The 17,104-nt window shown below is 32.4% G+C and overlaps 2 protein-coding genes across 2 annotated transcripts; one reads left to right on the top strand and one right to left on the bottom strand.

Annotated features, from left to right (window-relative positions):
* Nucleotides 1-6,180: 6,180 nt before the first annotated feature.
* LOC110619856 (dicarboxylate transporter 2.1, chloroplastic) lies at nt 6,181-10,416 on the top strand. The gene is made up of 4 exons (XM_021763425.2): nt 6,181-7,083; nt 7,696-8,009; nt 9,323-9,771; nt 10,106-10,416. Exons 1-4 carry the CDS (start codon nt 6,259-6,261, stop codon nt 10,219-10,221), a joined length of 1,704 nt encoding a protein of 567 aa, XP_021619117.1. The 5' UTR covers nt 6,181-6,258; the 3' UTR covers nt 10,222-10,416.
* Nucleotides 10,417-12,554: 2,138 nt separating this feature from the next.
* LOC110618821 (phytosulfokine receptor 1) lies at nt 12,555-15,087 on the bottom strand. The gene has a single exon (XM_021762075.2). The coding sequence runs from the start codon at nt 14,675-14,677 to the stop codon at nt 12,629-12,631; it is 2,049 nt and encodes a 682-aa protein (XP_021617767.1). The 5' UTR covers nt 14,678-15,087; the 3' UTR covers nt 12,555-12,628.
* Between the last annotated feature and the right edge of the window lie 2,017 nt (nt 15,088-17,104).

Genomic DNA, 17,104 nt, shown 5'->3' with positions numbered 1-17,104 from the left:
GGAAAACGGTGGCGGAGAATTAATTAAAGTACAATTTGGAGTTTGTGTCCCCACATTGAATGAAAGGTGGCAAACACCACCATCTTTCTACTTCACAATTTTCTACATCCTTTCTTTGACTCCGATCATCACGCTTCCTAAGCTTTTCCTACCCTTTTTTTTTTTTTTTCTAATTTTATTTTATTTTTAAAGCATTCACATAATTTCTATGAGATTTCAACACAAGCTACGGAAAAAAAAAAAAATTTATTACACGTTTATAGGATGTAATTACATGCATCTGTATTTTAATTTTTATCTACCAGATATATCAACCGTCGTAAGCACTTAAATTTTAAAAAAATATTCATTTTAAAAATATTATTTTTTTAAATTTAAATAATTATTAAATTATCCATAAAATTAAAGTGTTTGATAAATAAAAGTGTTAAAATATAAATATATAAATATATATTTAATTATTTTTTTATCGCACTAATAGATTTAATTTAATAATAAGTGTATTTTAGTGCATTTGAGAAATTTCAGCTTCTACTAATCTGATTTTCGATTCGTATTTCAAAAACATATATATTTATAATAAAAATAATATTAACTTTAAATAGGAGTTCTTTTACCAAAGGTAATAAATTTGATTGCACGATCTGATCTAAAACTAGGGAAAAAAATACGTTACAATATTGAATCAAAACCAGAGAACCAAATTTGCAGCTAAAGGCCTCAAGAATGACCCAATAGATAATATAAATAGGCCCATTAAGCCCAACACATAAACAAACAACACAGGAAAAACTAGGCTTCTGAAAAATCATCGGCAACAGACAGAAGCTAGTAGTGCTGCTCATCTCGTCTTTGGATCCTCGACATTTCGAAGCTTTTTTCAAATTATATACAAAATAAAAAAATAATTGAAATTATTTTTGTTTTAAAAATATTTTTAAATTCATGATATTTTAAATTTTTATTTAACAGTTATATCGATAGACATATAGTGTTGAATATGCTAACTTTATAAAAAAATAAATTGGACCATGTTCAATATTTAAAATGTGAAATGTGACTATTTGTATGTAGAAATGTATTATTTAAAAATAATTAAAAATAATTTTTTAAAAAAATATATAAAAATAATTAATAATTAAAATTATTATTAATTATGAAAAATTTATATAAAATGTCAAGTAGAAATTTTTTAAAAATATTTAAATTATTCATTGATTAATTTTTTCAGTGTCCTACATGTTAAAAAAATAAAAAAAAAATATTTAACTAAAAATATTTTCTATAAAATAAATAGAGTCTAAAATATATAATTTTGTACAATTTTTTTTTTATATTTTTCAATAGATCTTCCTTTAAAATTATCACAAATATAATGTTATGAAATTTCAACGTATTTTTACTAAATTTTAATTTTTTTAACTCACAATTTAATAAAATAATTAATAAAAATTCTAAAAATATATAATTTCATTATAATAAATTTATTAAATTTTTCTTAAATAATTATTTATTTAATATTTTTTCATATTTATATTCATTTATAAATAAAAATAATTTTAAGACAATAAATTTATTTATTTTTAATAATAATTTTTATTAATAATTATTTTTTATATACTTTTAAAAAATTTATTTTAAATATTTTTTAAAAATAATATCTTGCATGCAGAATTTTTTTTTTTTTAAATTGACATGTTTGATACTTAAAATATCTAATATGTTGAACTGCACAGTTCCATAATCACACTGTCAAATAAAAATTTAAAATACTCTAAATTCAAAAATATTTCTAAGACAAACATAAGTTTTAATTTTTTTTTATTTTGTATATAATTTGAAAAAAACTTAAGACATTTCACCTTGAGAAAATGATGAGAAACAAAAATAACATAGAGTATTCAAACTTTTAATTTTTTTTAATTATTATATATATAAACCTATAAATTTAATGGTAAATATGTTGAAAATTTAATGTTATTATATCTTATATATCTTTCTAAAATTTTCATGAATTAACTAAAATTAATATAAAGTATAATATTTTCATCTATTTTAAAAAACAATATAAAGAAATATTGAATTTGTAGTTTTATTCATACAATCATTCCAGTTAAATTTAATGGCAATTATTATGTAACGCCCCGGAAATCCGGTCCGCTACCGGCGCTAGGATCCAGATCGGCGTAAGGCCGCCGGGACCCGTAGCAAGCCTGACATATAACCTGTAAACCTGTATAATCCCATACATGATCAACAGCATGCATAAAGATTAAAACTTTTCTTCATACATACCCTCATCAACTAACTCAACCTGTGCATACTCTGAACATATACATAACATAGTCCCTCTGTGGGATCTCAACAAGCCTTAAAGGCAAAACAACTTGTGTTGAGTTAGTTCACATAAACATCATAACATAAGATCATGTATATACAAAAAGGGATTAACAATATATTATGGTCAAGCACAACTCTATCCTCAATAACCTCATTACATAACATCCTGAATATTTTTACATTTCATCATAATACAATTGTTATGTCCACAAACTAACTATTACATACATATGACTTTTTTCTCTTCTCGCCTTCTCTATCTATCCCGTACCTGCAAACCTGTGGGTTAGGGGAGAGGGGTGAGCTAGATGCCCAGTGAGCAGAATAGTGAAAAACATTATATTTTATTTCATGCTTACATGAAATGCAACACATCACAAACATATCACATCAAAGGTAAACCTGTCACCAACTAGTCCCATCGTCATACCTGATGCCAGCGGCGTAGTCAGAGGCTCACTGGTCTTCCATTAAACATAGCATTACTTACACTGCCCCAAGGCCTTATCAGACACTTGGTCTTGGTGTTCCATAGTGCCAAGGGCGTAGTCAAAGGCTCCATGGTCTTCCATTTTCTAGTGCCAAGGGCGTAGTCAAAGGCTCCCTGGACTTCCATATCAAGGACTAGTGGATCATCCAGCATTTACCCACATCAACAACATAATATGCAATGCAACATATTCGTGAATTCTAATGCAACATCCTAAAAATATCTCATGGCAATCGTGATGCATGAACATGCTCAAAATTAATATTTCATTAATTTAAAATCTTAAGAGTTTATTCTACTCACCTCTGGCTAGCTCTGACAATACTCTGTAGCAGCTGACTCACTGCTGGGGTCCTCGGTTCCTCGGGTCCAAACCTACACAGGTGGACTCCAATGAGGGACCAAACATACATAAACATAGCTCTACTATATTCCCCAAAAACCCCCTAAAACATCATGAAATAATCATAGAAAAATATGCATGAAATGGCTGAACAGGGCACTTTCGGCGGCAGGTTCGGCGGCCGAAAGTCCCTCCAGAGCCGAAAGTCAGGCAAGTTCGGCGGCACTTTCGGCGGCCGAAAGTCCCAGACAGAGACGAAAGTCTCTTTTCGGGGGCACCTTCGGCAGCCGAATGCTGCCTCCACAAGAGGGGTTCGGCGGCCGAATCTCCCTTCGGCTGCCGAACCTGGTTTCTGCCAAACGGGCAGAAACTTGGCTCACATGAGCCTCTTGCCTCCCAAAACCACAAATCATGCATAGACTTGTTCTAAAACATGCATACATCACACACATAACACCTAGTGGTCTCAAACTAGCATATACCCCAACTACAACACTTCAAACAACACATTTCCAACATACATTGCTCAAAAATCACATAAAACCTAACATAGCTCAACTAACTTAAACATGCATTTCTACCCCAAAAATCAACTTAAAACTTACTTAAAACATGCATTGAGCTTAAGATCGGCTCTTACCTCTTGAAGATCGAGAGAGAGACGATCAAAACTCGGAGATCCAAGCAAATGAGCTCCTGAGTTTCCAAAGCTCCAAAAGTTGTCTTAAATACTCAAAACTTGCAATGCAAGCTCAAGACTTAAGAAAAATGGTGGGGATTTGGAGGAAGAACAAAAGATTTGGGAGAGGGAGGTTGGAAGCTAGCTGTGGCCGAAAATGGGAGAAAACTCACCCATTTCGGCTAAGTCCCCTCTTTATAGGTGGCTGGCCAGGCCACGTTCGGGGGCCGAATGTGCCTCCGAATCCATGCAATGTTCGGCGGCCGAACTTGACTTTCGGCGGCCGAACCTGGACTTCCCTCACTCATGCTTTCGGGGGCCTAACGTGCCTCCAAAACGCATGCATGTTCGGCGGCCGAACTTGACTTTCGGCGGCCGAACCTGAGTTTTCCTCCAAAGACTTTTCATGCAAAAACTCTTTTAAAATCGTATTTAAAATCATTAAAACATGAAAACATTTCATGAAAACACGCTTTTACCCTTCTAGAGGTTTCCGACATCCGAGATTCCACCGGACGGTAGGAATTCCGATACCGGAGTCTAGCCGGGTATTACATATTATATCTTATATGATATGATAATGATATGCTATTACAAAAAAATATTATTATTTATTTATTTATTTAATTATTAATAAATAGACCTTCTCTATATATATTTATAAAAACATTAAATTTTATATTTTTATAAATATTCAAAAATTTATTTTTATATTTATTTAATATTAATTTTATTATATGATATAATTTTATAATAATTATATTATAGCATAATATTAAATAATTTATATTAATTTACTTATACTATCTTCAGTAAAAATCTGGCATCCTCTCACTGTAACAGTAATGAAAATGACTGTTATGGAATTCTTCTAACTATAAAAATAAAAAGTAAGACCGACAAAATAAAAAGAAAAGAAAAGAAAAATAAAAAAAATAAAAGAAAAAGAAAAGGGAAAAAAAGACGTGACACTTCTTCAACCTCATCAGAATCAGAATAAAAAATAGACACAGTAAAAGTTTGGTGGCAAACAGACCACTATTCATGAACAGCTAAAAACCTGCTATAATAATCTCAGCTATTACTTTATCTAAAGTAAAAAATTGTATTTTATATATATTAGTTGCCATACTCATTTGTTGCAATAAACTTAATATATTATATTCAGATAGTCTATTTATATTCAATTCATAAACTGTTAAAGTATTATACTTAAATTGAGAATTAATACTTGATTTATCTATTAATTCTAGGTCCGGTGCTCTATTGACTATTTCTTTATGTGATATAGGATTTACTTCAAATTGTATCACAGTGAGAGGATGCCGAATTTTTACTAGAGGATGACGTGCTTGAGGACGCTGTCGACTTTAATTCCGAGCTTGACTGTTTTTTAACTTTTCCAAACTGAGACTGTTTTTTAACTTTTTTTCTGCTAGATGCCTTCTTTTGTTTATCAGAGAAGTTTCTAATATTATCATATGATTTATTTATTGGGATAATAAAAATACAGTTTTTATTTTTAAATCCTGATTTATTACCAATGTTTATATCTTATCTAATATATTTAATTTAATTTTATTAGTGCCGAAAAAGTAAAAAGAAGAGAAAAGAAAGTAAAACGGTGGGAATCATTTAGTCTTATGGGCAATTTTATTATTCCATCCTGTCCACACAGTCACACTTATATATAATATAGATTATAGATATTATTTTTTTCAAGAAAAGCAAAAATACTGCAAATATTTATTTTATGGTTAAGTGAGGCAAAAATAGGACGTGTTATGAGTTTTCTAAATTATAGATATTGACTTTTAAATAATGCCAATAATTAAATATTAGAATTTCAAAAATTTAGGTTTTGTTCATGTTTAAATGTTTAATTCTTTATATATATATATACTTTTTTTTATTTAGGTTTTAATTGAATTTTAAATTTGATTTGACTGCAATTTCAATAAAAATGAAAATTGAATTAAAAAGTAAAATAAATTCAAATTTTATTTTTATAATATTAATTTAATTCAAAATAATTATAAATATAATTTAAAGTACTCAAAATCCGTCAACTAATGTAAACCTAAAAAATAAAATAAAACATTTTATATTTTTTTAATTTGAAACTCTTACAAGATTTAGCCAATAAAAATATTTGTTTGATAAAAAAAATCATTTTAATAATTCACTAATTTATATCTTAGTCCATATGTTGCACCAATCCTGACGAATATTTTCCATTTTCAATAATTCCCAACCTCACATTCTGCCACGTACTCCACGTCGGTCCCCTCTCTCTCTCTCTCTGATTTCCGCCCATAGACTCTCGTGAAAAGCCCAAACATCCTCTTCCCTTTCTCTCATTTCCATCTCCATTCAATTTCAGTGTTTGGAGAATTCTGACTCCTAATGGAGAGCTTGGCACTCCGCTCTATCTCCGCGACAACCTCCTCCTTCTCTCTCTCTACCCGCAGCTCCTTACTCCGTAGATCACCAAAACCCATCGCCAAATTTCCACCTTCCATTGTCCCTTCACCGTCTCTACCCAGCACCATCCATTCACCAGCTCTTTTATCCCAAAAATGCTTTCTATTCGCTCCTCTTCACAAGCCATTCAAAACCCATTTCCCAATCCGCGCCTCTTCTGACTCCTCGGCCTCATCAAAACCACAGCCAATCGCGAACCCATCTCCTCAAGGTGCCAAGCTTGTTCCCCTTATAGTATCCGTGTCTGTAGGTCTGATTCTTCGTTTTTGTATTCCTAAACCCGTTGAAATAACCCCACAAGCCTGGCAATTACTCGCAATTTTTCTTTCAACCATTGCGGGTCTTATTTTGAATCCTTTGCCTGTTGGTGCGTGGGCTTTTCTTGGTCTAACGACGTCCATTGTGACGAGAACTTTAACTTTTTCGGCAGCTTTTAGTGCCTTTACTAATGAGGTTATTTGGTTGATTGTGATCTCTTTCTTTTTTGCTCGTGGGTTTGTTAAGACTGGCCTAGGAGATAGAGTTGCTACTTATTTTGTCAAGATGTTGGGAAAGAGTACTTTGGGATTGTCTTATGGACTGACAATTAGTGAGGCGCTTATTGCGCCGGCAATGCCTAGTACTACTGCCAGGGCTGGTGGAGTTTTCTTGCCTATCATCAAGTCCTTGTCTTTGTCAGCAGGGAGTAAGCCAGGGGATGCTTCTTCAAGGAAGCTCGGAGCTTTTCTCATTCAATCCCAATTACAGGTTGGTCATTAAGTATTAATCTGGAACTTTTGTTGAGCTGTTTGGTCTAAGATGCAATTACAATATGTTCAAGTGGTTGGCTTTTTAATTTGTTGAATGAGCTGGAGTGAACTCAATAGATTAGCATACACTTGTTTCTGGATGTTTATTAGCCAACCCATATCTGATGTTCTTCGGTAGAAAAAGCTGTTAATTGATCAAATTGCTTGAATCAGTGGAGTTGTTTTTAAGGTTTAGTAGAGATATGCATTTAAAGGTCAGTTGCTTTCACCTTGAAATTAGAAAAACACTTGTTTCTTATTTTGACTGGTAATGGCTGGATATATTGAGCGTGAAGATGGGTTCCTTCTCTCACTGATTTAATGAGATTTTAATACATATTCTGGTCTACGGCTACACTCTGTGGTTCCTTCTAATGTAGTTAGTATTTTGAGCAATTTAGGGACCAAATTAGTTGTTTTGATTAGGCATTTTATTTTGTTTTCCTTTTAATTGCTATATTTGGCCATATCACATATACAGCAGTTGGATATTTCCTTCTATCTTCAAGATTTTCATCATTCATGTACTTGATAACCTCTGTGACTTATGCATTACTCTTTTATGCTACAGTCTGCTGGGAACTCTAGTGCGCTTTTCCTGACTGCTGCAGCACAAAATTTGCTGTGTCTTAAATTAGCCGAGGAACTTGGGGTTATAATTTCAAGCCCTTGGGTTTCTTGGTTCAAGGCTGCCAGTTTGCCGGCTCTTGTTTCTCTTTTAGCCACACCATTTATCTTATACAAACTTTATCCTCCTGAAACCAAGGACACTCCAGATGCCCCCGCAATGGCTGCAAAAAAACTGGAGAAATTGGGTCCTGTAACAAAAAATGAATGGATCATGGTTGGCACAATGGTTCTTGCAGTTACTATGTGGGTGTTGGGGTAAGTCGTACTTGTAGTTCATATATATTACTGAAGTCATTATTTACATAATAATTCTGGGTGATGTGCATGAATATAAATCAATCGAGAAGGAAATTTAACCTGGGAAATTATGTGACCCATGTCCTTGTTACTCACTGTTTTAGAGAATGAACTTCTTTGTTATTTGTTTGGGCCTTGACTACATAAATACTCGATGATTTATAAGATAATTGGGTTGATGCCTTTGCGAAAAACTTTGGGTTAAAATTTGTGTAATACAGTACTGTACACTTTAGCTAACATGGAAGGGGTAATTGGTCTTTGAGTGAGTTTGATGCTATGTACTCAATTTTCTTGTCGGATAGATAAGGCACTTAGTACTATTGGTTCATTAGGGGTGAATATACTCAATTTCTTTTTGGATAGATAATGTACTTAGTACCATTGGTTCATTAGAAGTGAACATCTTAGACCTTTCCAATCTTCATGTAATCCTATTTCTTCTTGTTCTAAAATAGAGTTAGCTGTCTTGAATCTTGATATCATCATGTAATCTTAATTAATAAAGATTTATTAGACAAGAATCCTAAATAAAGAAGGAAAATAAAACTAAATAAAATCCATAACTGAATTGAAAACTAAGTAAAATCCTAAACTGAATAGGTCTTCAGATGTTCCTGCATCACAAACCTTTCCCTTTTCCTTTGAGTTTTAATTGTTGTCTTCGTTTTTCTTTGTAGAATAGACTGTTCTCAAACTTTTTATTCTTCTTGATAGTTCTAGTACCATGCCTCCACTAAATGATTCTTCTCTGCCTGCTGGTGCAACACATGACGTTTGCTTTGTGGAACCACCATCATGGCAGCCTAGTCTGCATAGCTGCATGTCCTCTCTTCCTTAGGAAGTGGTCCTTGACTTTGATCTCCACTGAAGAGAGTCTTAGAAGGAAATAGAAGTTGAGAACAGTTGGTTTTATGTAATGACCTTTTCCATTTATAGTATCAATACCAATGCAAAACCAAACTTTAGAAGGTTTGCATAATTGCAGAATAGCTAAATACTGCAAAGCAACATAAAAATGTTGATTGAAATATTACTAACACATCCCTGGTAGAAAAAAAGATAAATATTAGATTATTGAAGTGAGTGTTTTGTTCTGGTGCTTGTAATGCCCTACAAAACATAGTTCTTGTTAAATTCTCTGGCAAGAATGAGAGAATTAGCTGGCATCAATTAATTGTGTTTGTGTAGATAATGTTTCTTTTAAAGGTTATTTGTTGATAATTTGGACTATAATAATTAATAAGTGATGTTGCTTGTTTTTCATGCAGAGATGCTTTTGGTATACCGAGTGTTGTAGCTGCAATGATTGCCTTATCAATATTACTTTTGTTGGGAGTTCTTGATTGGGATGACTGCTTAAGTGAAAAATCAGCTTGGGATACCTTGGCTTGGTTTGCTGTTCTAGTTGGGATGGCAAGCCAACTAACAAGCCTTGGTATTGTAACCTGGATGTCTGGTTCTGTGGCCAATATCCTCCAGTCTCTCTCTTTAAGCTGGCCTGCTGCCTTTGGTGTCCTTCAGGCATCTTACTTCTTCATTCACTATTTATTTGCTAGTCAAACTGGTCATACAGGATCTCTGTACTCTGCATTTCTTGCCATGCACTTTGCAGCTGGGGTGCCTAGTGTGCTGGCTGCACTGGCTTTATCGTACAATACAAATCTTTTTGGCAATCTTACACACTACAGCAGTGGTCAGGCTGCCGTATACTATGGAGGTTTGCTCCTTTTACTTGTGATACTTATTTCATGTGGTGATGGGATTTTTGTCCAAATTTCCACTCTTCAAATTAATCATTTCGGTGTCCTAATTTCCTTTTTGATTCAATTGGTTAACAAGTATGTGAAAGCAGTAAAAATTTTATCATGACATTGGTTAAGCCCGAATGGGTTAGAGATACCATTGTGTGTGTATTTCTATTTTTCGTTAAAATAGGAAAAAATGTATTCTTTTTGTGAATTATTTGTTTAGGTAATTTAGATACTTATGTTTTCTTCTTATGATTTGTGATGTGTGCTGACTGATGAGATGAAATTGTTCTTGGTTACCAGCTGGATATGTAGACCTTCCTGATGTATTCAAGTTGGGCTTTTTAATGGCCATCGTAAATGCTATCATCTGGGGAACAGTTGGAACTGTCTGGTGGAAATTTTTGGGCCTCTACTGATTCATCTTTACTTGTAGGTAACTGCTTAAATTTCATGTTGAATGATGTCCTATTTCAGGGAACAGTTGAGCAAAATTTACATGAGAGTGAGATTTTGATTTTTAGATTTCACATTTAATTATTCTTGACTGTGTTAGCTTATAGTAACACTAACACAGGAATTATTTTTTTGAAGTGAAAAATCATATTGATTACAATGTTTTGCTTCACTGTCTTTGTTTTGTCTCGAGTACAATACCTTCTCTATTTTCACTTCAATAAGATGAGCAGAGACATATCTTGAACTTTGAAGCTTGTTTGCTTCTTTCCCAGTTGCCAAGGAACATTTGTAATTGCATTTTGTGGAAATTGACGGAAGGAAAATGCTAAAAGAATCTCAAGTTCATGTTATGAAACTGAGATTGCATAAAATGATTTACTAAGGTGATATTTTCTAGAGATTGTGAGGTTGAACTACTATAAAATAATATAATATAGTGATTTTAATTATAAAAAATTTAAATTTAATAACTTAACTGAAATTTCAAAGCTTGAGAGTTGAGACTAATGATAAAAATATCTGGAATTTTTCCCTGATAGGTTATTCTTGTTTAGTTTCAAAACATGAAGTGTTTTTCAAGTTCCCAGAACTTACCCAGATTGGTCTAGTGAGCTTGTTGCAACTTTGGTCCAAAGTTGGTGTAAGGCTACCGATTCGGTCCAAAGTTTCAAGAACTTGACCTTCAGCGATGAATCCCTTTTGGCTAAGCATATATTAAAGGAGCCATTCCCATCCAAATTCACATTGCCTAACTCATAGATTCATATGGTGGAAGGAGTGACCTCGTAAGCCACCTTGCTAAATTCCAAATGTTCATCAATCTTCAAACAAATATGGACTTGGTCATTTGCAAGGTATTCCTCACTATACTCGAAGAGGCGGCACAAGAATGGTATCAAATTTTGGAAGTTAGCTTTCATTAGTTTCTTTTCGAGTGGGAGAATTGTTGAGATATAAAGTCTAATGATATATTATGGACGGTACACCATAACAATATGGAGTCTATTACGGAGTCTAATGATATAGTCTAATGATATATTATGGATGGTACACTATATTTTAATGTGCGAATCTAGTTCCATTCAATTTCACACTGAATTGACTGGGGAGAGTGGCAGCCTCACAATGGAATTTCACACTGAATTGACTGGGGGAGTGGCAGCCCCACTGAAGGTGGAGTTCACACTGAATTGACTGGGGAAGTGGCAGCCTCACAATGGAATTTCACACTGAATTGACTGGGGGAGTGGCAGCCCCAATGAAGGTGGAGTTCGGGGCAGAGCACAAATTTTTTTAGGATTATTTTGTTTTTTTTTTAATATTTTTTTTAAATATATAAATATGTAATATTTTCTTATTGCTGATTGAAAATTCATAAAACTCTAACCATGATGGATATAATCAAATTAATGAACTACACTTAAAATTTGTGTGTTATTTGCCATTCGTGTTTATTTTTTAATTATGTGATTGTTCGATTCTTAACAGTATTATCATAAAAGATGTTTATCTTAACTAGTTACACTAACTACACTAACTTATAAACTGTAATCATAATTGATCTATTTGTTTATAACATTTTTCAAACTTATAAATTCAGCTTATAAACTTAAAAGAAAATAAGTTGAGGGATCAACTTTTCATGATTATACTTACAAGTTGGTTTGACTAAATAATATAACAGATTGCAATGTATGTAAGTTTCAAATAATTTGTAAGCACTAAGTACTTGTGACTTATGCTTGAACATCCTCTTAGTTTAAAGATCGGTTTTATTAGGGCTATGATTCAAAAGAGAAAGTATAAGTTGTTTGATTCGCTGGATGTTGATCCTTAAAATCGATTTTTAAACTAAGAAGCTCTTGTGAAGAGTGCATGTTTTTTTTTGAAAGGGTGAAGAGTGCATGTGAATGCTTAATTTTCACCCAGATTCATATAAAGTTGAATAAGAGAGCTTCAGCACAAGGTACATGAAAGACTAGAGGAAAAGAAGCCAAGGAGGCCGAACAGTAAGCAAATGAAATATTCCAATAAATTGATTTCTCGTTCTACAACTCCTTGTTTTCCACTAACTACTTTAAATATTAAATTTAATTAATGAAAGACATTTAGATATTATATTAATTATTATAAAACAAATATTTACAGAACAATTCTAATAGAAACTCATTTTGATTCCTAAGAGTTGAGATGCAATGATACGGTTTTTTTTCTCTTAACTAGAGTAATCGAGTTTGAATTTGGAAATGAAAGGAGAGAGTGATTTGCAATTTTAATGGGTATGTTCGCACGATTTAAATTTAATAGTGTATATATAAGAACTCAGAGTTCTATTTGTTGGTGTCTGATAGTGTCCCTTCTTTCTGCCTATGGCTTTGGGATCACCCAGCCAGACATGAAGCAAAAGAGGACAGTGAGAACAAAGCCAGTTACAGCACCTATCCCAAACTGTAAACCTAAAATAGACATTTTCTCTCTGGGAGGCTCAATAGCAGGAGGAGAAGGATGTTGGGCAAGCTGACATGAAGCAAAAACTCCACCACCGTATAAACCATTGTTCCCCTCAAAGCTTGAACATGGAAAGGTCAAGAACTGGCCTCCTATTGGGATTTCCCCGTAAATTTGGTTCTCTGCTACATTGAATTTGGAGAGAAAACTCAGCTTCACCAATGAACTGGGTATTTCTCCAGATAATTTGTTACAGGACAAATCCAAAATTTCCAAGCTTGACATTCCAGACAAATCACCTGGAATTTGTCCTGAAAGCTCATTCTTGTTTAGTCTTAAAACATGAATTCTTTTCAAGTTCCCAAAACTTGGCCAGATTGGTCCTTCCAGATTGTTGTAACTCAGGTCCAATGTTGGTGGATGGCTCCCAAGTTTATTATACCGCAAAAAATTGCCTAATCCCCCTGTCTTCCTGTATAGAGGAATGCCTGTGGAATTTCCATCCATTAAGATTGTCCTGTCTGCTAGGCTTTGTAATCCTGTCAAGCTTATTGGTATTTCACCTGTAAACAAGTTGTTGGACAAATTCAAGTAAAAGAGATCACTGAAATTGCCTAGCCATGATGGCAAATTTCCTCCCAAAAGATTCCAAGACAGAATTAATAGCTTGAGCATTTTGCAATCCTTCAGCCATAGTGGAATTGATCCTCTGAGTTGACAATGATCCATGAAGAGTACCCTGAGATTAGTAAACTGCAAATTCACGTCACTGGGCATTTGTTCATCCTGAAAATTGTAACTCAATATTAGAGTCGTCAAGTTTTTGCATTTTTGTAGAATCCCAAGGGCTGATGATATGTTTCCAATGCTAGTATTTCCAAGTGAGAGCGACGTCAAGGCCTGGAGATTCTTGAAGCTGTGAGGAACCTCTCCACCGAGTTTGTCTCCGCTGAGATCCAGAATACTCAAGTTGTGGCAAGAGGAGAGGGTTTCAGGAATTGGACCATGGAAATTATTGGAACCCAGATACAGGGAAACGAGATTAATCATGGCAGAGCAATTGATATTGATAACACCATTGAGAGTATTATTGTCCAAAGCAAGAGTCATAAGCGATGGAGAATTCACCAATGACTCAGGCATGTGGCCAGTGAATTTATTTGTACGTGCAGAGAATTCCTCTAGCTTTCCAAGCTTCCCAAATACATCAGGAAGATTTCCAGAAAAGATATTGTAGGAAATATCCAACTCCACAAGTTTAGAGAGGTTATCTAATCCATCATCCAGTGGTCCAGAAAATTGGTTATCTTCAAGATGCAATACCTGAAGATCCTGCAGGTGCAATAAGCTTTCAGGAAAACTTCCTGATAGACTATTGCCATTAAGATAGACATGTTGAAGAGAACTACATCTTCCAAAAGCCTTTGAAACTTCTCCAGTGAAACTGTTGCTTGCCAGGTTGAGAACTTGAATACGAGGGGAGATTTCACAAAGTGTTGAATTGATAGAACCAGCAAAATAATTATTTGACAAGTCCATAAACCTGACATAAGGCAAATCACCACCTGCTGGAATTGGACCTGCAAAATTATTTTTGCTCAGATCAAGAACCTCCAGGTTCTGCAGACTGAACAATTTACTTGGAATGGTGCCGTGGAGAAAATTATTGGAGAGGTTCAGGATTCTGAGATGCTCCAATTCTGCCAAGGACTCGCAGACTGTTCCAGTGAGTCTCTTGCTCCCAAGTTCTAGTCCAATGACCCTTCTGCTTAAACTAGTGGAATTGTCGCAGGTGACACCATTCCAAGCACAGCAATCAGCGGTGAAGCTATTCCAAGCTTCAATCTTTGATGTCAAACAATTGGAGAAACCATTCAGAGCTGATATTTCATTTGAATTGCAGGCCATCCTGGCCTGGAAACAGAGTGCTACCAGGATAGAGCACAAATAGAATTTTGACAAGTTCATGGTACTCTGATCTGACAAGATATCGGAAAACTGGGTGATTTTCTTTGTTTTGAGGATTATGTGATGATTATATTGTATCTGCTAACTTTGATGGTGGTGTCAAACAAGAATTTCTCCATTTTGTGGGGCCACCAGTTTGACATTTACTGAAAAACATAAATGGTTGTTTAGTCTTCAACACTCGTTATCTGAGCAACGAAGACTTTCATAAAGCTTCTGGTTCCTGTGCGGCTGTGCTTTCCATCAATGGCTTGGACTTTCAAACCACGTTGCTTCCTCTGATAAATCCAAAACAAGTCGCTATTGAACTAAGTGAGAATCCAAAATAATTTGACGGGTTCGTTTTGAACTTCTGGGAAAAGATCAATGATCGACATACTGCACCCATGACTCATCTAACAATCTCAACTGTTGGGACTGAAATTGGAAATTTGGCAATGAAGGTCCACTCGTAAGGTGATGTGGACAAATAACCAAAGAATCTACAGTCGCTGAAAGGGGGTGAGCATTCGGTCGGTTCGGTTCAAAACAGAACCGAACCGAATAAACCGAAAACCGAAATTTTAGTATTTATAAAAACCGAACCGAATCGATTTTGGTCAGAAACCGAACCGAACCGAACCGGTCTGATTCGGTTCGATTCGGTTCGGTTTGATCGATTTCGATTTTTAATAATTTTTTTATTTTTTACACTTTATTTTTAATATTTAAAATTTAATTAAAATATTTTAATTTTAATATGATTTAATTTCTCTATATTATTGAAAAGATATATTATTATCACGGTTCGATTTGATTTTTTCGGTTTTTTCTGATCAAAATCGAACAGAACTGAAATAACTAAAATTTCTGAAATTAAAAATCAAACCGAACCGAAATATATAAAAAACTGAATTAAATTTTCAAATTGATTCGATTCGATCGATTTTTTCGATTTGAACCGAATACGGCTCACCCTAACTGAAACCGTGTTCAGTGGTCGTGTGTGTATCAGTATTAGTATATCAGACTTCAATATATCAAGAGCCATGCATTTTACTTTTTAACCAGTGATAAGGTGACCATAAAAAGGGAGGTTTGAAGTTTTACTCTCTAATTTTTAATTTTTATTTAAAAAAAAAAGCGACTAGAAATTTATTACTATTATGATAGTTTGACTCGTTTAGATTATTATATTTTTTTTTGTCATGTAAAAATATAATTTTTTAATTTACACTCCTTTTAAATATATTAAATTTTATTAAATATTTTTATTTTAAAAAAATTATTAAAAATAAAATAAAATTATAATAATCAATTTATATATTATTATTATTAAAAAAATAACAATAATTTTAGAACAACTGAAAAATAAAAAATAAATAAAATTATAAAATGAAAATAATAATATAATAAAATATATTTAATATTATTATATATATTGTTCCAGTCTTTTTATTTTTTTTATTCTATAAATATTATTTATTTTTTATATTATAATTAATTTATAGATCGACTATTATTAATTCTATTTATTTTTTATATAGTTTATCATTCATTATTTTTTAAATAAAACAAACTATCCCTTAGTATTTAATTTAAACCATATGTTATTAATAATGATTTTATTATTTCAAATAAATTAATATTCTCATTTTATATTAAAGACGAATGTAATTTAAAAATTAATAAAAAATATTTATTCTTTAACTAAAATAATTATCATCTCTTAATTTATATAAAAATTAAAATAAACAAAAAATTATAAAATGAAAAAAATATTATTTATCAATATATATAATTTAATAATATATTTAATATAATATTGTATATATTATTATAAAAATATACTTAATATTATATTATAGAATTAAAAAAAAATGCTTTTCGATTCTTTGCTAGTAAATGATTTTTTTTTTTTTTTTTTACTTTTTTTTATACACAAATGTGTCATTGGTCATCACAGGTCGTACTAGCAGCAGGCTTTTTGTTCAGATTGGCAAAAATCCATCCCCTTTGGCAAATAAAATTTTTTCCCCTCCCATTGACTAAAATTTTCTCATTCATTCTCCGTTAATAAAACCTCCCAAGTATTTGCTCATCCTGAAAATTCATACCTAAGTGATGATATGTGTAATCAAGCTTTTGCATAGAATCCCGAGAGTGATATTTGGAAATTTTATTATTTAATTTTTGAATATTTTTATTATTAATAATTCAGTTATTATATTTTGAAAAATTTTATTAAAAAGTTTTATCTTTTATTTTTAATCAATAAATTAATTTTTTTCATTAAAAATAAATAAAAATGAGAAAGAAAATTTTTAAAATTTAATTTTGCTCTTAAATATATAAAACCCTTTATTTAGTTTCTGAATATTGCTATTATTAACAAATCAATTTTATATTTTCAAAATTTTATTAAAATTTTCTTTTTTTTAAAATCTA

Source organism: Manihot esculenta, chromosome 7 (assembly GCF_001659605.2).
Source record: "Manihot esculenta cultivar AM560-2 chromosome 7, M.esculenta_v8, whole genome shotgun sequence".
In the NCBI taxonomy this organism is placed as follows: Eukaryota; Viridiplantae; Streptophyta; class Magnoliopsida; order Malpighiales; family Euphorbiaceae; genus Manihot; species Manihot esculenta.
The sequence above is the reverse complement of the archived record's forward strand: the minus strand, read 5'-3'. Positions and strand labels throughout refer to the sequence as shown.

Coding starts and splice junctions, on each gene's coding strand:
- LOC110619856 (XM_021763425.2), top strand. CDS start 6,259: ATGGAGAGCTTGGCACTCCGCTCTATCTCCGCGACAACCTCCTCCTTC. Junction 7,084..7,695: donor TCATTCAATCCCAATTACAG/GTTGGTCATTAA, acceptor TTTATGCTACAG/TCTGCTGGGAACTCTAGTGC. Junction 9,772..10,105: donor GGCTGCCGTATACTATGGAG/GTTTGCTCCTTT, acceptor CTTGGTTACCAG/CTGGATATGTAGACCTTCCT.
- LOC110618821 (XM_021762075.2), bottom strand. CDS start 14,677: ATGAACTTGTCAAAATTCTATTTGTGCTCTATCCTGGTAGCACTCTGT.